The sequence below is a fragment of the Mesoplodon densirostris genome, chromosome 9, assembly GCF_025265405.1.
Source record: "Mesoplodon densirostris isolate mMesDen1 chromosome 9, mMesDen1 primary haplotype, whole genome shotgun sequence".
Lineage (NCBI taxonomy): Eukaryota > Metazoa > Chordata > Mammalia > Artiodactyla > Ziphiidae > Mesoplodon > Mesoplodon densirostris.
The window spans coordinates 86,483,860-86,506,844 of record NC_082669.1 but is presented as its reverse complement, the minus strand read 5'-3'; the positions used below and the strand labels follow the sequence as shown (position 1 = coordinate 86,506,844).

At 36.8% G+C, this 22,985-nt stretch overlaps 1 protein-coding gene and 1 non-coding gene across 5 annotated transcripts in view; one reads left to right on the top strand and one right to left on the bottom strand.

Moving 5' to 3' along the window:
• IQUB (IQ motif and ubiquitin domain containing) overlaps positions 1-22,985 on the top strand; it is a 126,233-nt gene that overhangs the window by 28,368 nt on the left and 74,880 nt on the right. For all 4 annotated transcript variants that reach the window (XM_060108291.1, XM_060108288.1, XM_060108289.1 and 1 more), the window contains 3 exons: positions 3,528-3,738; positions 12,630-12,805; positions 20,567-20,737. In XM_060108291.1, the coding sequence (XP_059964274.1) occupies positions 3,528-3,738; positions 12,630-12,805; positions 20,567-20,737 (558 nt within the window). The remainder of the gene's footprint in view (positions 1-3,527; positions 3,739-12,629; positions 12,806-20,566; positions 20,738-22,985) is intronic.
• Positions 2,574-2,633, bottom strand: LOC132496556 (U7 small nuclear RNA). Its single transcript, XR_009533452.1, has one exon. It is a non-coding gene; the product is annotated as a U7 small nuclear RNA (small nuclear RNA).

Below are 22,985 nucleotides of genomic sequence, written 5' to 3'. Positions count from 1 at the left end.
TGGTGTCCGAGCTGGTAGCTGCGGCTTCCGCCCGTCTCTGGAGCTCATTTAGGTGGTGCTCTGAATCCCCTCTCTCCGCGCACCCCGAAACAATGGTCTCTTGCCTGTAGGCAAGTCCAGACATTTTCCCGGACTCCCTCCTGGCTAGCTGTGGGGCACTAGCCCCCTTCAAGCTGTGTTCATGCAGCCAACCCCAGTCCTCTCCCTGGGATCCGACCTCCGAAGCCCAAGCCTCAGCTCCCAGCCCCCACCCGCCCAGGTGGGGGAGCAGACAAGCCTCTCAGGCTGGTGAGTGCTGGTCGGCACCGATCCTCTGTGCGAGAATCTCTCTGCTTTACCCTCCGCACCCCTGTTGCTGCGCTCTCCTCCGTGGCTCTGAAGCTTCCCGCCGTCCACCCCCCATCTCCGCCAGTGAAGGGGCTTCTAGTGTGTGGAAAACTTATCTCCTTCACAGCTCCCTCCCAGAGGTGCAGGTCCCGTCCCTATTCTTTTGTCTCCGTTATTTCTTTTTTCTTTTGCCCTACCCAGGTACGTGGGGAGTTTCTTGCCTTTTGGGAAGTCTGAGGTCTGCTAGTGTTCAGTAGGTGTTCTGTAGGAGTTGTCCCACATGTAGATGCATTTTTTGATGTATTTGTGGGGAGGAAGGTGATCTCCACGTCTTACTCCTCTGCCATCTTGAAGGTCTCCCCCTCTTTATTGTTCTTGTTGGAACATATTCCTTAGTAATTATTTCAGATATTACACATGGGAGGTGAACCATCTAAGTCCTATTGAATGAACCTCATTTTGGGTTTTAGTCTGAGTGGGTATAGAAGGTTAGATTCAAACTTATTTTCAAAATTATTTTATTTTATATCTTTGAAGCTGTTTTTGATTAAAAGTCTGATGTCAATGGGATTCTCAGTTCTTTGTTTCCTCTTTCCGGAAGCTTTTAGGATTTTCACTTAATCCTTAGTAATCTTACTGTGATGTGCTTGAGACTTGGTGATGGATCCTTTCTATCTGAGAGCTCATGTCTTTAGTTTGGGGAAATGCTCTTCTATTATATTTTGAGCAATTTCTCTAATCCAACTTTCTTCATTCTGTCTGGAACTTGTATCAGACATATTTTGGAATGTCTGCATTTATCTTCCGTGGCTCTTAATATTCCTCCATTCTTTCTAATTTTTACGACCTTTCAACCTGCATTCTAAAAGATTTTCTTGTCTAAGTTTCTTGCTTACTAATTCCCTCTTAGACTCTGCACATTCTGTAGATCAGCAGAATAGATTGCTAGTTATTGGCTGATACCTATTCTTCCCATTGTAGTAAAGCTTAAGCTGGGCATGAGGCTGCAACACTGAAAACTGCATTTTATAACCTCTTTTCTATGTTGGTGAGGCCAAGGAACTAAGGCCTGGAAAAAAGAAATGTGAGGGGAAATGATGTGTGCCCCTTCTGGATATTGCTCTTAAAGTGACTGGATTGCAATTCTTTTGTCTTTTCCCCCATTCTACTGACTAGAAGATGATGATAAGTGGATCAGCCACTAGGAAACACAAGTAGGAAGCCATTTGTAATACAGCACAGGGCTTCCTACTAGTCCTAAACTGCTCGCCAATCCCTGGGCCAATCCCTGGAGTATCATGGGAGAAGGGAAAAACTAAGTTGTTTAAACAACTTTGTTTTAATATCCTTAATGAGTTTAACAAGTTTAATAGCCCCCAAGATAAACACATTGTACTGATTTTTTTTTTTAATTTCAAAAATAAAAATGTCACAGTCTTTTGTTGCTTCTTTTGTATTGATTCAACAGCCTTTCCTTTCTCTCTGAAAATGTTAACTATCTAGTCTGGTCTTGTTTTTTGTTTTGCTTTGTTTTGTTTTACTCTAAAAGAGTGGTTCTAAAACTTTGGCATGCAGCAGAACATGTGGAAAATTTGTAAATATACAGAATCCATGCCCACCCCAGAATTTCTGATTCATTAACTCTGGGGTGGGCCTGAGAATCTGCATTTCTAACAATTTTCTAGATGCTGCTGCTGCTGGTGGTCTGGCCACCATACTTTGAGAACCTCTGTTCTAGTAATTCTCTTTCACACAAATGTAAATTCTTCTACATTGAATGAGGAACCTTTTATTCTGTTGGCTGTTCTCAAATCTTTGGTTACTCTTGGGTGTGTACTCAAGAGTATTTGAAATTCCTGATGTCCAAAGTGCTACAACATATTTGTTTACTGTAGCCTTACCTCAGTGGCTTTCGGAGATGTGCAAGGCTTGATTCTGGGAGGCAGCTAGTTTTCTGGAGAGGGGGCTTCTATTCATTCTGGGCGTCACCAGCTTTCTGGGACACCATCCACTCTTGCCTAGAGGCAAATACCTCTGATGCTCTTTACCTAAATTGTTTTAGAGGAGCCTGTCCCTTTTGCATTTTTCAAGCAGTCACCTTGTTAGTTGCCCTAAGACCCCTTCTGCTCACAAGATCCACCAGTTTTGGGGTTGAAACATCTTAGAGACACTTCCGTGTTTTCTAGCTTGCCTCTCCAGTACATGATTAGGCTGTAGATTCCTTCGAATTCCACCCCTGCTCCGTGGGGGGTTTTCCGGTGTGGACCGGAAAACCTGAGACAAGTTTTAAAAGAGCTGTAACACTAATTCCTTCTTCAGTTTATTCCACGTGCCTCCTTTCTTGAAGGGAATTCTTTAAAGTTTCTGTTCTGTTGGAGGACTCCTTCAGTATGATCCAATATCTTTATTGATTTCTGCTTCTATAATTTTTCTCTAGTCATCAGGGGTTAGATGAGGGGAAGGGACGTGTCAGCATATTCTCTACCCTCAAACGATCTAGCCTCTCTATATTTTACTTTTTTTAAATGAGTTTACTAAATAAAAACAAAAAATCTGTCAGTTATATCGCAAGCTTTTTGTGACTCTAGTACTATATTATATACCTTCAGACATATATATTTTTCTCACAATTTAATAAATACATGTTTGCTTTGGTGGTTTCCACACATAACCTACCCGCTGTGTGGTTAGTAAATACCATTTTTTTAAAGATATGAGCCTATGCTAATGACAATTAAGAAAAAGTAGATAACAATACATAGTATTCATAACAATAATAGTATTTATTGAGGACTTGTGGTGTACCAGGCTTGAGGTAAGCACTTTGTATGCATAGTATTATTATCACTATTTTGCACCTGAGGGTACTAAAGCACAGAGATGGCAAGTAACTTACCCAAAGTAACTAACTAGTGAGTAGCAGAGGGAAGATTTAAACTAAGCTGTACTCCAGACCCTGTGCCCTTAACTTCATACTAACTGCCTTCCGTGAAGGTATACTTGCTACTAGATTTCAAAGTCAGATAGCTGATGTGCATTATCTGTGACCTTTCTGTTATAATGTATGTGAGAATACATGGCATAGAGCTGAAACTAGACTCTCAGTATTTTTTAGTACTTATTGAATTGGAATAGAAATAGTCATTGTTGCCTTTCATTGTGTAATAAGGTTGACCATATTTTATTTCCTTTAAGTATAGGTAATTGTGATACAGACTTACTACAGACGATGGCATGCTAAAGTTGTGGTAGACAATTTAAAAAGACAGAAAATGTTAAGGTTGCAGTGGGAAGCACAGGAAGAACTGAGGAAGACAAGAGAAAAAGAAGAGTGGATGAAATTGGATTATTACCGGAGGCATAATCCTCGAACAAAAGAAGATTTTGAACTTCTTTACAATGCACTAGAACGTAAGTTTGAAATAGGCTTTGCATAAAATATTAATTTTATAATTTTTCATTAGTAAGAAAAACAGGTTTTTTTTTTTTTTTTTTTTTTTTTTGCGGTATGCGGGCCTCTCACTGTTGTGGCCTCCCCCGTTGCGGAGCACAGGCTCCGGACGCGCAGGCTCAGCGGCCATGGCTCACGGGCCCAGCCGCTCCGCGGCATATGGGATCCTCCCAGACCGGGGCACGAACCCGTATCCCCTGCATCGGCAGGCGGACTCTCAACCACTTGCGCCACCAGGGAGGCCCTAAAACAGGTTTACTAAAGACAAAAGGGGGACCTTATTATTTGAGGAAGATGTCTGGGGTATCTGGACTAGAGAATTTTAAAAGATGAATAATGTCTTACATTTGGGACAGGAATTAAGGCTGGAGTGAAATTGGAAATGCTTTTATATTAACAATGGATGAATAAAATGTGACTACGGCTCTGTGAATTATTCAGTTTTAGTATGTTATCTCATTTGCTCCTCATCCCTATGAGATAAAAAGAGAAAGTATTGTCCAGTCTGTTTCTCTGATGGTCTTGGGAGTTTGTGAACTCAGAGTTGAACTGTCTTGAACCCCTCAGTCCAGCATTCTGTCTCTGATTCTGCTCTTTACAGGAGATACCTTTTTATTCCCCTCTACTAATGATTATAAATATATATATATTTGTATATATATTCTCGACACATTTGGTTTTATGGCTTATTTCTTCCATAGGATGTGTGCTAGTCATTGACACAGTTAAAAACTTCCGTTACTTGAACAAGCCAGTCACTGCCTACTTTGGGCAGTATACACACTGTTCTTCTTGAAGCTTTTCCCCAATACCCACCTTCTAATCTCAGCTTAAATATCACCTACTCAAAGGCTTTTGTGACTGACAGTGCAACTTGGACCTCCTATTATCATCTTATTGTTCTCACTGCACACCAACTTTTCATTTATAACACCATAATACGTTTTTTTTTTTAACATTAATTTCACTACTGGACTGTAAGCTCCGTAAGTGAATGACTCATTTATTTTTTGGATGATCTCTTTTTCTGTGTTTAGCTTACTTGCCCAACAAATACTGGTAGAATGAATAAGTGAATGAATGAAGGGAAACCCAAGGATGTAGCCATGCAACTGTCTCTAGCTTCTGCTTTCCCAAGGGTACCTCTAAAGTGGAAGTAGCCAGAACAGAAGGGTTATTTGTTACCTTAGATACCGGAAAGTGAAGTTGGGCTCTTGTGATGACATAGAAGAATTAAAAAAAGTAAAAGTAGCCTCAGTTTTTTTTTTTAGTTGAATACGGTCTTTTTATCCAAAGAAATAATAGTCTTTGACTTCTCTATGATTATTCATAATATTAACTTTAAGTAAATTTTCTTACTATAATGTTGTTTCTTTATATACTATTTATTTGTGGACGTTACTATGTGCTCTGTTACTCAGGTCATCCTTTCCTCTCTAATTGAATACAATTTTAGGTGTCAGATATCAGGTCTATTTAAATAGCTATATGATAATATGCTATTTACTGAAGATGATACAATTAAACACTAGGTCTAACAAGCAATAGTAATACATCTGTCTCTTTGATAAATGGAAGAAAATGAAAATGAAATTTCTTACATAAAAGAGACATCTCTTAGTTTTCTTCCAGGCCTAAAATTCTAAATTAGAACTCTAAGAATAATTTAAAGTTCTGTTTTGTTGTAGTTAAAATTCTGGTTCACAGGCTCAGTAATTTACATAGCTGTTCTATTTACTATAGTTTTCATTCCATATTCTTTACTCCAGTGTTTGAAACTGTTGCCCTCTTGTGGCTCATAGTGACAATTGCATAGTTTGAATTACAACTCCTAATAACAAAGTTTAACTTTTCCTCCAGGTAACCTGTTCCTTAGTAATAAAAGCAAAATGATATCAATTTAGGAAAATGAATTTAATTATATAAGATAATATGCTGTATCAAAGACAAGACTATCTCCAGGCAACAGTGTTTGATTTTTATGTCTTTTTTTTTTTTTTCTTATAGCAATATGTTGAGGGCAACTTCTTTCATTGATCTGACTGGTCACTCTTATCTCAGACTCGGTATTGGAGTCATTATCTTTAGGAAACCTCTCTTATCAACATGGATTAGGCTCAGAGCCTCTTTTCCTTGCCCCATTATTCTCTGTGCATACCATTCTCTTAACTGTCCATGTCTGTACCTAGGGCACCAGATAGGACCTTGTTCATTATGTCTAATAAATGTTTGTTGAATTGAATCTTCTACCCTTTGTCTTGTTTTAACTGGTGGAAATGGTGTTTTCTGACTCTTCTCTAATTATTACCTCTTGATCTCAAGGTCCCTTGACTTCTAGCTTCTGGAGACTCCCTGGCCCCAGTCCTTTGACAGATCTGGCCCTGGGCTTTCAGTCTGAATCCTTCTTGGTTTTTTTCCATTCAGGCTTCCAGTCTGTGATAAGAATTTTAAAAAGCAGATGCGTATAAACTGCCAGTGACAGACAAAATATTGTATGTTCTGCTGTTTCTTGTTTGGAAATAGCAAGTTTATTAGATCTCAGAAATTTTAGAATGTGTATGGACTTTATATTTTAGTACTATCCTTTCATTTTATAGTTGAACTTCAGACACTGGAAATTAGGTAATTTGTTCAAGAATGTAAGTTAAGGTTATAAGATAAATGTATTCTTTGAAAGGAACCGGTTGCTTTCATATCTTTTTCTTTAAAAGTATTGGAGGTTATTGACATCTGTTATGGGCTGAATTATGTTCCCTCCAAATTCAGATGTTGAAGTTCTAATGTCCAGTACCTCAGAATGTGACTGTATTTGGAGATAGGACCTTTAAAGAACTAATGAAGAAAAAGTGAGCTCATATGGGACCCTAGTCCAGTATGACTGGTATCTTTATAAGAAGAGGAGATTAGGACACAGACATGCACAGAGAGAAGGTCATGTGAAGACAGTGGAGGAAGGTGGCCCTTTACAAGCCCAGGAGAGAGGCCCTCAGGAGAAACTAATCCTGCCATCACCTTGATCTTGAACTTCCATTCTTCAGAACTGTGAGGAAATAAATTTCTGTTATTTAAGCCTCCCAGTCTGTGGTACTTTGCAGTGACAGCCCTAGCAAACTAATGCAGGATTCCAATTTTTTTTGTTTGCTTTTATTATCATTCCCAGGGAGCATATATTTTATGAAAGCAGGAAGAATCTCTCATTTTTCTTCAGTGTCTTCTCTGTATAGTTCTGGAAACTGTCAAGTCAGTTATAAAATCAGTTTTATATAGCTGTTCCTGGTTCCTGTGTTTTTCTATTCCTTATTAGTAGTGGGTCATGGTATTTTTCTGATGCCATGTTCTATCCTTTACTGTAGATTTACAGGGAGTTTGTTCATCTAATGGAGAATTTTATTGGAATTAAGGTCCATTATTTTCATATTTCTAATTAGCTTCATTGGGTTGTTTCCTTTTTAAAAGTCATACTAATAATTTAAGCAAAATACAAAATCTGAATATATATGGATATAAATGTATTTGAATACACATACGTATAGCTCCAGATTCACCCAGGACTTAAGGATTAATCTAGCAGGTCAGTATATTGCTTTTTGAGGTTGGCAGAATAGCTTAAATATCCTACTGGGCTAAATTTATTACTGGTCCCAAAGGTTTCTAATGTAAAACTGGGAAGTAAAATATGCTTACTAATATCATTCAGTTTTTATTTGCTTTCTGGAGACATCCATATAATCCCATGAGGTAAATATTCTCAGTTATTATTTCCACAAGCAAGCAATCTTCCTCTTTATTCATATACTGCCTTTTAGTATATGGATATTGTCAAATTTTTAAAGCTTTTTGGTTGGTAAAACTACTCTTAAATGATAAGCTCATCAATCGTGGATTTTCTGGACTTTCATAACATAATTTAGCACTTAAATTTACAACCCTTTTGCTGAACATAATTTAGCTTTTAAATTTACAAATCCTCTTTTCGAATAGACCAAACTGTACAGTATCTGAATAATGTATTCCTGGTAAGAAACAGAATGGGATTCTTATAAAGAACACAAGTGACAAGTCCTTGACCTGATCAGGATGATTTCAAATTGAAATTTGAGAGGAGGAAGAAATAATATGATAAAATTATAAAACTAGATATCATGAAAGGCAGTGGTTATAATAGAGGAGGGCCAGAAACAACACTTATGACTTCAGATATTTACCTTTCGATGCAGGGACTAGTATTAAAGTAAACTTGAAATTTTAATAGAAGAAGGAAAATATAATTTCTAATTATATAAATTATATATAAATTAATATATTCTGAAATATCCCTGCAACATGATGAGAGAGTAATCATGCCTGAAATATAACAACAGAAGAGTACATTTTACTTGATTGAATCATATCTGATAGAAGATAAGAGGAAGTAATCTTATGTCAAGAGTTGATTTACCCAAAGGAAGTCTTTAAAACTAATGGTGAAAAATGTCACGCTTTTGAGTAAAGATAAATGTAATGACAAGCAAAAATTCTGTCCCAGTGGAAGGATTTTACAGTCTATCCAACTAGGGAGAGGCAGAGACACGTTCGCTCCTTCAAGAAGGCATTATGTCTTTCTCACTTTTGTATGTACCATCAAACTTTATAGAGTTCTTTCAGATAATAATTGCTCAAAAATTGCAGTTGGGTATTTTGAATTGGCAAAGAAGTGATAGGATTTTGACAAGTATTAATATAATAACCAGATCAGGGAACTAGGTTTTTTGAAGTTCAGATAAAAAATAAGCTTGATTCTATGGCCAGAGTGTAGTTCATGAGACTCTGAAGCTTCATCATTCTGACAATAAAGTAATAAATCATCTCTACATAAAAGGAAAGAATTACATGGCTAATTAAGTAAATATGGCTTTCCAGTAGTAAAGCACCTAATAAGTTCACATTGAAAAGAACTGTGATGAATGTCAAAGACTAGAATGACTTTTTGGAATGTTTGTTCAGAATAAAGAACAGTAGGTCACTGTTTCTACTTTTGTTTTGCTTCCATGTTCTGTGAAGAACAGAAAACAAATATGGCTCAAATGAGTTCAGGTTCACAGTCCAAATGTATGTCCCAGGGGATTAAAGCCATACTGTTATCTTTCAATAATCATGGAGAATGGGAGGTGTGCCCAGAAGACATGACCTTCCAGAGAAGGCTTGTGATTAACTGTCACATACATTACAGCTTTTTATAACTCTGCCCGGCTCCCTGCCCCAATACACACTTTTCAGGGGCCTGATTTAAATTTGAGGCTTACTTATGTAAAATTCCGCCAAATTGACCTTACTGCAATTTTTGTTTCATCCTATGTATTTTGATATGTAGTGCTTTTTTTTCTTTCCTTAATTTTTGACACTCATACCTTTTACTTCTTATTTGATTAAAATGTTATTTTTGATAGTATTCCTTACATTTCCAAGCAGATGGGAATATATTTCTTTTTTAAACTTTTGTTATTAATTGTAGTTGAATTGTACTGTGTCAAAAAATGCAGTTTTCGACATTTCTGATTTGGGGGATTTATGTTTTCTTCCATTCCTACTCCTAGAATTTATATAAATGTATATAAATGCTTCATAAAACTTTGGAAATAAGATATATTTTCAGACTTTGGTGTTCAGAGCTTGATGTATATTAATTAATTTAAATATGTTAATCATACTGTGTCAGATTTTTTTTGTTTTTAATTCTTCTTTACTTGACTGTCATAGATTAACTCATTTGTATTTTATTTATGTTTATATAGTATAAAGTATACTCACCACAGTAGTGTTTATAACTGATAGAAGTTTTGCTTTTTATAGCTTGATGGGATGTGATTTTCAGTATAAATATTCGTGAGAGTCATACCTTTCATCATAAAATTATCTTCTATCCCAAGGGATGAATTTTGAGTGTTTTCCCCCCAATTTTCAATATATTAATATTGCCGTATCTGTCTTTTTTGTTGTTCATATTTACCATCCTTTTATGTTTAACCTTAGTCTTTGGCATCACTTTGTGCCTTCCAAAAACATCATGTCATTGAATTTTTAAAAAACCATAATATAGGGCCTCCCTGGTGGCGCAGTGGTTGAGAGTCCGCCTGCCGATGCAGGGGATACGGGTTCGTGCCCCGGTCTGGGAGGATCCCATATGCCGCGGAGCGGCTGGGCCCGTGAGCCATGGCCGCTGGGCCTGCGCATCCGGAGCCTGTGCTCCGCAACGGGAGAGGCCACAACAGTGAGAGGCCCGCATACCGCAAAAAGAAAAAAAAAAACAAAACAAACAAACAAAAAAAACCCATAATATTTTATTTTCAGTCAAAAAAATCGAACCATTTTATATTTTTCAATATAACGATTATGCCTGATTTTGCTTCTCTCATCTTGCTTTTTGCTTTTTATTTCTAATTTTTTTGTCTTTTTCTGCACAAACATTTATGATTGTTACTCTTCTGCAATGATTTGAAATGTAAGCATTCTTTTTTATTCCTTCTTAAAGTTTTTCAAAGACGTTCTTAAAACAGGTAAACTATCAAATGGATTCATAGCCTACCCTTTTCTCTAGTTCTGAGTCCTGAGTTAAGGTTTACTACCTTCTACTAGAGGGTCCACTTCCTGAGATGAGACAACAGCAGTTTGGGGGACGACATTTGTGCCTCCTTGAGTGTCTTCCAGTCGAATCTGCACTGTGTCTTACGGAAATTGCCCTAAGATTTCTACCACATGGATCACACCTCTCTCTGATTTCCAGTAGTGCTTCCGGTCTCTCCCTCTCCTAGGACCCCATTTCATGTTTTCTGTATCATTTCTAGAAGAACTTAGGAGAGAGGAGTTGGAGTTAACAGCCTGTATATAAACCTCCATCTTGTCAGAAATTTGGTATGCCATATATTAAAGAGGAACTAGGCCTGGATAGGACATGAAATTATGTCAAATAATATGCAATTTAAGAAAGGGAAGTGTTTTTGTCTGGAAAAGAGAAAACCTAAGTGGACTGTGACAGCTGTCTTCGATGCCATGTGGTGCAAAGAATAGACTGACTGTTTAGCCTCACAGGCTAGGACCAGGACCAGGGTGAGCAAATTAAACCTGTCCAAACTTCTGGGAGGAGGATGCTGTCTTAGATGGGGAGGGATGTTGAACTGTTTAATTTCTAAGGTTCTTTCCAACACTGTTTTTCCTTTAATATAAATAAGTTTGACATTTTTGAAATATGGGATAAAAAAGAGTTTTCTTCCCCAAATTTAACGTGTATAAGAATTGAATGGGGCCTCCCTGGTGGCGCAGTGGTTGAGAGTCCGCCTGCCGATGCAGGGGATACGGGTTCGTGCCCCGGTCTGGGAGGATCCCATATGCCGCGGAGCGGCTGGGCCCGTGAGCCATGGCCGCTGGGCCTGCGCATCCGGAGCCTGTGCTCCGCAACAGGAGAGGCCACAACAGTGAGAGGCCCGCATACCGCAAAAAGAAAAAAAAAAAAAAAAAAAAAAAAGAATTGAATGGAACACTTGTTAAAATAAAAAATTCTGAGCCCAGACATTTTGATTTATTTAAGTTTGGGGTAGGATCTAGTACTCTGTATTTTCTGAGGTTAATTTTGAGAATATGATGTAAAGTAAGTTTATAAAAATACTATTCTTTGGCATTTTATGGTTTCGTTTTAGGATGTATTTCATGCAACACATTCTATTTTTAATTTTTATTTTATATTGGAGTATAGTTGATTTACAATGTTGTATTAGTTTCAGGTGTACAGCAAAGTGACTTAGTTATACATATACATATATCTATTCTTTTTCAGATTCTTTTCCCATATATAGGTTATTACAGAGTACTGAGTAGAGTTCCCTGTGCTATACTGTAGGTCCTTGTTTATTATCTGTTTTATATATAGTAATGTGCAACACAGTCTTTGTTGATAGCAACCAACGCTTTAAAATATTGTAAATATTATTCTAACTTAATTCATTGGTTTGAGTAAAGTGTAAATGTCATTACTTTATAACATTTGCTGATATAATTAGGGTTTTGTAAAGAAATGGAAAATCATTCTAAAAGTGCTAATAATGAAGAAAACAATTGAAGTCAATATTTCTACATAAAACTGTCAATTTGGGTACTGGGGGAAGCAGACACCAAGATGGAGTTTGAAGTGAAAGATAAAGGGAAGAGAGAGCAGGGAAAGGCAATGAAAGTCTTCAGATTGAGATGTAGGTTGACACCTGTGAAAGCTGAGAGAGGGAAGGAATGAGGACGAGGGATGGAGATCTTCAAACAGGTAGAGTTCTGAGGAAGTCTGAGCCGGCCTGACGGTCAGCTCTGATTGACCACAGAAGAGACCACTATTGGGCAGACATGGCCAGGCCCTGATTCTCCCATGGTTCTTACTCACTGACTGGGAGTAAGTGTGGGAAAAGTGTGGCCTCTGCTCCAATATGGCGGCAGATCCGAAGTGCTGTAGCTGGTACTGTCAGACACTGTACTCCTAGCTACAGGTACTCTCTTGGAGGGAGATCTGAGCAGGACACGTTCATGGCTGCCACAAATCCAAGACATATTTGTTCCAATACTGGGGGGTGTGCATGCTTACTTGGAGGCGTAATTTGACATGATCTGTACTGATGTCTTACAGCTTCTGTTAGTTTGACTCTACTTTTATTGCTTTACGTCTCTCAGCTTTCATTTCATCCTATTTTTTTCATATATCAGGTATATAATATGAGTGATTCTATTCATGTATAATTTTATTTAAATTGTTATAAAAATAAAATACACTTGTCTGGAAAATGCTCTGGAAAGATGTGGGATTTTAAAAACTCAGGAGTCTTTTATGTTATTCCTCTAGTCTGGAGGCAAAAAGAACTTGCACGCATTAACCAGTCTTTTACTGGAGCTGAAAGGAAAGCTGCTTTGTGTGAACTCCTGGAAAAAGAGACCCAGATGATTGCTTCCATTGGGAGACATAGATACATCGCTTATACGGCTAACCAGGAAGCATCGATACAAGCTTTTCTGGATAAGGTAATTGAAGTAACAATTATTTAAATATGAATATATCCTGAATTTTGTTTAGTATTTTGGTGACATATTTATTTACATTTTGTATATATTTTTCTTTCTTCTTATACAGCTTTAGATTTTCACTGCAGCTAGAATAACGATTGACAAGTCACATGAAATTAACGTGTTCTTAAGAAAAGAGCTATGAAGGAAAATATGGAGACACCACCTTTGTGACTCTGTTCATTTAGACTTAGGCTGGCTATAGAAATTAGATGAATTGCACACCCTGATAAAGTGTAGAGTATTGAAGTCACAAAATGTCTGGCTCTGCAGCGCCCCATAGTAAGCAACCTGGGGGAAATAGCTATAGACTAGTGTTTCTGCTTTTGCTCACCAGGTCATTAAGTGACTAGAAATTTCTGACCAAAAGGATATATGATTATTGAAAACCATGAAAACATACAATTAAGGGAAAAACTAAAGTAATTACCCTTTTGTGGTGAAACTGCCTGCTTGATATTGAATAGCCTGTTTCCATAGTGACCAATTTCCTTTTATAAACTTGATCTTTCCAAACAATTAAAAGCCAATCCAGCCACAAGAAGAAAAGGGATGGAGTTCTTCAAGGTATTCTCCTGTAGTGATTCTGGTTGTATGATTCTTGTTATTGAGAACATTTGTTCTTAAAAACCGTATTTTTGATACTATAAATGCCCCCCACTCACCTTACTTATACGCTCTCCTGTTTGATCTCAGTTTTTCTTGTGGTTTTAACTACTGCCTGCATCCTGGAACTCCTTACAGTTCCAGGCCAGACCTCTCCTAGGAGCTTCCAAATCACATCCTGAATTGCCTGCTATCATTGCTCTTTGGATGTCCCCAGAGTACACCTCAAGTTGACATGTCAACCCCTGAGTCATATCATCTTACCTTTCCTTGACCCCTCACCTCCAAACTGATCCTCTTCTGTAACACTCACATAATTTATCTTCTGTGAATGTTTCATCATCTACTTAAGTTGCTTCAGACAGAAACCTGGGCATTATTCTTGACGTCCCACTTAGCCACCAAACTGTCTGTTCTATTACTTTAATAATCTCCTCAGTTCTTTACTTCTTTCTTTCCAAACTCACTACCACTGCCTACAGGGAAGTGGCTCTGCCATGCACCTTGATGACCTTGCGTGTATCCAAATACGCCACGTGAACAAAGACTTGGACCACAGCTAATCTGAGTCTTGGTGGAATGCCTTGTGATCCTGCTGGCACTGGAGAGGATGGGAAGCTTCTGAGATGTTATGGAACAGCTCCCCTCTCCTGCTTCCCTATCCTCTGAGAGGCTGTCATGAGACAGGTCTTGCCTTGTGTGTGTAAGCTTGACACTGATTTAATTGGATCTGGATTTCCTTCCCATCTGGATTACTTTATGTCCCCAAATGAGGCTTTCGACCTCCAGTCTCACTTCTTAATTCCCTCTTCCATCATCCGTATTGTTGCCATAGGGACCTCATTCAACACAACTCTGCCCCTGGCCCTCCTTGTTGCCCTCAGGGAACAAGGACTTTTATAGTCGATTCTTGGCACACCTGACCCATCCCACAGTTGTTTATCATCTCTGCTCGCACACTACAGCCATACTGTTTCAGTTACGCTCAATTTCTTGCACGTTCACAGAAAGACCTCATGCTCTCAATGCTTTTGCATCTGCTGTGGCCTCTACATGGAACATTCTTTTCTTCCTTCTTCAGTAACCAAGTAGTCACCCTTCAAAACAAGCTCAGATGTCCCTTCTTCCAGGAAGGATCACTGATCCTCCTACTTTAGCCTGTACTATATACCTTCATAAGACTGTTTCATTTTTGTCTTAGTGCATAGTGGTCAATTTTTATTATATCTGTTTACATGTCTGAATCCTTCCTAGATTCTGAGTTTCTTAAGGCAAGAGCCATCTTTTATCTCCATAGCCTCATATCCTAGCTCAGTGCTCATCACAGAGTATCAATAAGTGCTTGTGGAGGAAGGTAGGGAGGAAAAATAAGGGAAAGAAATAATGGTTTGTAATTTTTAAAATTAATTTATTTTATTTATTTATTTTTGGTTGCATTGGGTCTTTGTTGCTGCGCGTGGGCGGCGAGCTGGGGCTACTCTCCGTTGCAGTGCGCGGGCTTCTCATTGCAGTGGCTTCTCTTGTTGCGGAGCACAGGCTTCAGTAGTGTGACGTGCGGGCTCCAGTAGTTGTGGCTCGTGGCCTCTAGAGCACAGGCTCAGCAGTTGTGGCACACGGGCTTAGCTGCTCCACGGCATGTGAGATCTTCCCGGACCAGGGCTCGAACCCGTATCCCCTGCATTGGCAGGCAGATTCTTAACCACTGCCCCACTAGGGAAGCCCCAATGATTTGTAATTTTATTTTTCAGGTACTATGAGAAAATATGCAATGTAGATACTATCATTTCAAATTCTTGAATATCTTCATTCTAGAATAGCTGAGTTCTACTGTATGGAAACCATAATATTCATACTTCTCCAGAGTCATATTTTGAACTAAACTTATTCCTTTAGCAAGTTGCTCTATGTTGAATCCAGCTTCATCACTGGGCACTATGTTCCTTATGTGTCTGATTGTTAACCTTAAGAGGACAGCATGGACCCAGGGCACAAGAAAGAGCTGGAGGCCTCTCAGGGGCCAATGGACAGGGAAGATGGGTGGTACTTACCTTCCTTATTTAAGACTGAATCTTGTACAGGATTTCCTGCTTGTGCTTCATCTGCTGCTTTGTTTCCTATAAGCAATTTTAAATTCTTGTTGTAAATACTTATACAATGTCTATTCTTCATTATGCCTGCACACCCCTCACCCCACCCCCCAACCTCCAGCTTCATGTCTAGCATTGTCCCTAAACATGTTTTGAATTATAGAGAGTCCAAAGTTAGATCAAGTTCCAACATATAAAAGCGCCTCTGGAGCCAGTTGATGACGATTACTCTCTGTCATGAAGTATAACTTTCTAAGAAGTTCTTTAAATTTCACCAAAAAAGAAGAGATGGGGAGATTTTGTTCATGAGAATTCCTGTGAGGAAGGAAGTTTTTTTTTTTTTCTTTTTTGGTAAATACTTTGATAAGTTTTGGGGTAGAATCTGAGACCCTAAAGGATCCTGAGTATGGGAAGAATTGCTCTATCCCAGGAAATGGAGGTTTTCGAGTGTTGCCAGGAGAGAGAGTAGAGGGAGGACAGTTAGAAGGCAGTGGGTCATAGGTTTTAGAATTGGGATTCTGAACCTGTGGTCACCCCAGCTGATAAACCAGTTAATCTCACCAATCCCCAGGCTAAGACTTAGAGGAAATGGACATTTTAGCTGATACAAGAGAATTTTACCTCAGTTTTGACCAAAGTGTTATACAGGGCAAGACAAACACAACCACGGAATGGAACAACTGCACTTGAGGTCAATCCCCAGTCCATTACGTAGCCTAATTAGTCCATTCTTTAAAAATACTGACCAACGGTGACTTTTGACCTGCTTTTAACTTGTTATAGTAAATTGCGAAATCTTTGTTATTCTAATACAAAGTCATTTAAATCACCTTTTTATATATGATGCCATAATAAACATCATAGAAAACAATTAAGGTAGATTTTATAGTCTTTTGTTGTAAATACTTATACCAGTTCTATTCCATTTTATGCCTATCCCGCCCTACCCATGCCTAGCATTGTCTCCAGTAAATATTCAGGAGGAGTCAGTGTTGATTTCACGAAACTTGAAGTAACTTATTCTACAGTTTTTTTGATTGCTAAGAAAAAACAGCTTATAAGTAATCCCTGAGGCTAGATCAGGTCAAAGTTCTTTCAAATGTTAACGCTAACAACCAGGGCCATGATGCAGATTTTAAGATCCACATTTAGCACCATAACATATAGATATGTAAAGAGAATATTTACTTTCCCATAATTTGGAAATAACTCTGGAAAATAGAATTTTATGGTTTGGTTTTAGTTTAACTTCAGTGTGTCTAAGTATTACGTAGTGTATTGAGCTAATATTTTATTTTTTATCTTCTTATCCTGGACACAGAATTTCTCTGAGTAATGAATGATTACTATTTTAAATTAGTCCAATAAAAGCACTGAACTAATCAGTTATTGGGGATTCTATACTAAGCCTTCATTCTCCATAAAAAGTTTAAAGATTTTTGAAGCATTAGTTAAATAATTTGTAGTTTTATCACATCAAACATTGACATCCACAGGTTGTCAAATGTTAAAAACTCATAAATTAAGAGAGGTGAAGAAATTCAGGTCAAGAAGTTTGAATGAAAAATCATCAGCCAGTCTCTAATATATCTTGGGTACTGCTTACCCAAACTGTGTAAAGAGACAATTTGAATTTCTTAAAGAGGTTTTCCCTAGAGTCAAGGCCATTTATTTCTTGGATTCTCTTTGATTTACACACCACTTCTCACAATCACAGGCTAAAAAACTGCAGTCTACTTTAGCTGTGTCATTTAGTTTTTTTTCTCCTTACTCAGGTGGCCAACAGGTAATGGGATAGAAAAATGCAACCAGCTCTTGCCTCTCTCTGAGCACCGCAGTACACAGGGGTGTCCTCTATGGACGGACAAAACCACTTCGCTGTGTAAAAGAAAAGCTGATCACTACCCAGTAGCTCTGGGGCATTAGTATTATTCTTAATTTGTCCCCTGAGGGTCTAGAGTATTAATTTAGGAGAAAGAAAAGACCGTCTCTCACAGTGCAGCCATTTCTTCTCTTTTGTGGAAGCTTGCTGCTCTCAAGGTTTTTGTTATCTCTCCACCTTCCCTTCCTCAAAATGTGTCTTCCTGCTGTTCTTCTGTTCCTCTCCTCCAGAGTCTATGCTGTTTCATTTGTTGGCAGCTAAGTGAAATTTATTATGCTCCTGTTTTCTGAAGCAATTTAAGGACATGATTGTTGTACATCTCTTATTGCAGCCAAAGCATTCAAAGAAAAAAAGACATAGAAAGAGAAATAAGCAAAGTTGACATTTTTCTGCATCAGAATAAAAAAAATACCTTAAGGCCTGCAATCAAAGAAGCTTAGACTTGAAGACCAGGTTATCAGTGTTGGCAGAAATAAATCCAAATATAAAAACAACTTTGCCAAACAGATATTTTTAATGTCATTTCAGTGCTTACACTAGGGAACTCAAACTTCAAATCTAGGCATCTTTGATTGTGTCACTCAGTTCCCTTTAATCTGGCTAACTCCTAGTTATTCTTCAGGTTTTATCTTAGATATTATTTTCTTTTCACCAGTTAAGTGCTTCATATCAAACTGTAGTTACCTGTTTACCTGCATTATCAAGCATAATCAACTTTTATTTTAATTATTCATTAATCTTTCTATGCTCTTAGATTTAAGAGTTCATGAAATTAGAATTTATCTACTTGCTACCTAGTACACTGACCAATTTATAGTAAACACAATAAATACTTATTGAATGGATAAAAGAATACTGTAGGCCCTGTGAAATATATAAAACTACATAAGAAATTTATTTCTTATAATCTGTAAGGAGAAATAGAGTTATAATTATAGAACAATTTGGATCTAAATTGCATTGCCCCACTGCATACTCTGTGTGTGTGTGTGTGTGTGTGTGTGTTTTCACATATACAATAGGACAGATAATAGTGATTTCAGTGGTTTCAAACCATAGTAGTTAGGAATCTCTATAGAAAAGTTAGGATTTAAGTTAAAAATTTAAGGGTAGAAACGATTTGGATGTTAAATATATTTGGAAAAAATCCAAGGTATTACTATATCACAGTATCTTAGATGGGGCTAAAAACTTGGAGGGAAGGTAGAGTTAAATCAATACAACAGCTGAAAAAAACCACAATTAAGTAGATGAACTAAGCATTTCATTAAAAGGCTATTATTGTACTTGGATTATTACAAATGAAATAACTTATCAGCCTGAAGAGCTCAAGGTATTGTTCACATTACTGGAAGAAGGGAAATTACATTTAATAGAGCCACCCTGAGGAAAACTGTGTGCAAAGATTAAGGCTTTAGACTTTAGAATATTGCTTTATGAAACTTAGCCTAAGATTGCTTATTCCTTAAAGGTTTTAAAAAGAGCTTTGCACCAAACATTAGATTTCAGTAACACTCTGAGGCCTACCCCAAACAAGGCTGTATCCATTTAAAACAATATATTTTTAAAATTTCTAAGTGATAATAATTAAAGCATAAAATATTTTCTTATTGAGGTATTTCCCTTTTGTAATCCTTAATAAATTTTATTAATTTTATCAATCTGCTAATTAACTCTATATTATTTAATATTAGATTTATGCCTTAAAAATAGAAATTAATCATAGGGCTGCAGCTTCTCATTTGCTAGATTAAAACTAGAACTGAGTATCTAAAGTTTCTGATGAAGATTCCTAGCTCTGCACAACATTCATTTTACCTTTGATCAGAAAATGATGCCATTACTTTGAAAACATATCAAATATAGTTGTTAAATGGTAGCTTTGTAGTTTTCAATGTAATTTAGCTAATATGAAATGTAAAAAAATTAAAGGTAAATTGAGGCTGTAACTAAAAATTCATACTACTGTCATACTAAATACAGCCTTAAATCGTTTCTCTATTTGGCTATTCTACATTCCTGATGATTTATTGTGATACATGGACTTCTATTTAAACTTTAAATTATATCAAATCTAAGATTTAAATGCTTGCAAGTATGGCATAAATTGGACTACAGGTCTCCAAAGCAATTACCAATCAGTCTACAAAAATGCAGCATTTGGACAGTTAGAAATCGTGATCAATATAGCCTCCTTTTTGATAGATTATAATCAGGAAAGAAACTGAGCAGCTTTATACCTTAAAGTAGAAGAGTCAGTGAATTTTCACTGTGCTCTTTCTAGGTCAATGAATCTTCTCTTAAAGTCTCAATAGTTTGAGTAGGAGGGAACAAAAGCACTGGCAAACATAGTCTTTAAATATTTTGTTGTCGTCCTGAGTCAGTGGAGGACTCACTCCATTTCCTATCTCTGAATTCTTAGCCTGGGACTCCTCACATGAGCTTCAGGGCAAGTTAGCTCCATCTTTGACCCTCAGTTCAGGAGACGGGCTATGTTGGGAGGCACCAAGCCAGATTTGGAAATAGGAGGTGAGAATCTTAGCCATTGTCAGGGAGGCAGGGGCCACAGCACTGCTAAAATAGCTAAATACAGCTGTTTTCCTATGGACATCTGCTTTGTGAAGAACTGTGAACTTGTTATAGATATATTTTTATAGGAAACAGAACTGTAACTGAGTCCCATATTGCTATATCTGTAGGTCTAACGCTTTGAGGATTGTAATCATTGTTCCACAAGGGTTGTTCTCAATTGGCAAGGCATGATCAAGACACATTCATACAACTCAGTATAATGGAACCAAGTAGATAATTTTTTTAGCATTCTAAATAGCATGCTTTTTCCCCTAGGGGTTATTTCATAAATCCATCAAGCTAACCATCATACTAGTTAGTACAAATTAGTAGCAAATTCTGAATCCTGAGGAAGTGTTTGTACTTCTGCAGACTAAAGCTCTCTCATATTTTTTTTCCTAAATTGTTTTACTTTCCCATGGTCTACAAATTCTTCAAATAATTTTCTTAAGTTTTAGTGATAGTTTTATTCCATAAAGCACATGATGATAAGGTTAACTTATAGTAGAAGGAACAAAATTATTTTTGAACCTTTAATTAAATGATAATTATAAACATAATATTATTTTTAAGTGTTCGGCTCCAAAGCTGTGGAGGACATTTGATGGCAAAATAATTGAGATGGATACACAATTCACCATCAGAGCCAGAGAGCTGCAAAACATCTATAAATGCATTATGCTGAAAAATATCTCTCAAGATGAGAGACTAGATGTGCTCTTAACACTCAAGCATACTGTAAAGGTACGTTAGTTTCTCTTAGTTTTTGGGTATCACTACCACTATCAATAAAAAAATTGAATACTAAAATAAACAAGATGGCTTGTATTAAGTAATTATAAAGATAATAAATGTCTATATATATGAATTTTATTTTGTCAACAACTATATTGTTTGGGTATAATTGGGGGAGGATATGGTTTATGCATTAACATTTATCTACAAGTTCTCAAACTATATGTTATGACACAAAAGTAAATATAACACAATGAATATTCTAAATGTAAATGTATCCTTAACTTTGCAATGAATGTAGACATATACAGCATGAGATTAGTACTCAACTCAGTTCAATAAAACAGCAATTATTGGCTATATATTTTGACACTTTTTAATGAAAATTTTATTTTTAGCAATTTTAAAGCAGCATTAGTATAAGTATTTTTATCTCCTTTTCCTCATCAGTTATTGATTTAAGGCACTTTAAGTAGTTGAGTAAATGGTTCTTGTTGGAAGGTAAGTCCCCATAGGTCTCTCATGTTTCTTTCCATCTTGAAAGCAGAGGCATAGACTCAATAACGCATTGACTATCTTTTTTCTGGACAGCCTTTTCAGAGATGTTTGTCAAGTGACTATGCCTTTGAGGCTAGAGATAGGAAGAGAGGGAGAAACCATAGGTCCAGAGGTGGGAAATAAGCATGGTATCTGTAGAGGGCAGTAGAAAGACCAAATTGGCAAAAAGAGAGTGCAGGTAGAGAGTACAGTAGAAATGTTCTTACCTGACATAATTAGGACCATTAGCTGGTTAATTAAAAAAAGCAAAGGACGGACTCATAAAAGATAAGTTGTGCATGTCTTAATATGTTTAACCTAATATATCCACATATACATTTATTTAACAATATTTGATGGAGGATTAAGGCTTTTAAGCATGACTCGATTTCTGGCTGTGTTTATTGTGGCTGTACAACCTTAGATTAGTTATTTAATATTTCTGAAAATCAGTTTCATCATCTGTAAAATTAGTTGCTTTGAAGATACACATATATATGTGTGTATATATTTATACATACGTATGTATATAGAATATAAATTAAATATATAATTTATATGTCTCAATGCTTATAAATAGGGAGCCCTCAATAAATAATAAGTATTATTTTGATGACAGTTCCTAATATAGACCAGTGAATTTTGAACCTGGGTGTATGTTAGAATCATCTGGAGAGCTTGAAAGAGAGAAGAAGATACATAGAGAAAGGGAGAGAGAGTATGAGAATAAATGAATAGGAATGATATCTAGGCCCCATTTCAGAGCAGTTAAATCAGATTCTGAAGTGGGAGGGCACTGTTAAAATCTTTTAAAATCTTCCCCAGGTCATTCTAATGTGCCCTCAGGGTCAAAGACCACTGATGCAGACTCTTGTGTTAGCCATACCAAGTACATATTAAAAAGAAGAGAAGAGCATTATTTTACAGTTACTGACATTACCCTCTGACTCCTTCATTCAAACTATGGTTTTTGTAGTCCCTCTTGGGCAGTCGGAGCAACTTACTTCTATTTTATTACTTCTAAATCCTTCTACTTTAATCACTTCACTCTTACTTGGGCTTTCTTATTCAATCACTGTCATTTCTATTACTTTGTTAAAGATTATTGTGAATTATATAAACATGCAGAAAAAAATGTATAAAATATACGTGTATAGTTTAGCAAATATAAAACCACCAATCTTGTTACTGCCCTCTGGCCCCAAAACAGGACATTGCCAACGTCCCCCTTTCTCTTCATATCTGCAACTCACCCTCTCGTCCTCTAAAAGTAATTACCATACAGACTTTCATGGTAGTCATTTCCTTGATTTTTCTTCATAGTTACCACCTCTGTATACATCTCTAAATAATACGGTGTAGTGTTGTTTATTTTTGGATTTTATTTAAATGGAATGAGACTGTATGTATTATTTTGTGCCTTGCTTCATTTGCTCAACACTAATTTGTAAGATTTAAACTTTTACTGTATATAGCTCTAGTTAATTCATGTCCATATATCAGATAATACTCTACTGTATGAATAAGCCATCATTATTTAGGTAATCAATTTATTTATGGATATTTAGTTGTTTCTAATTTTGAGCTGGTGTGAATGATGACTCCGTGCACATTTTTTAAAGCACTTAATAGTAGAATTGCTGGGTTGTAGATTATGCATATCTTAAGTTCTACTAGATAATGTCAAAATTTTTTCTAAATTAGTAGCACCAATTTATAC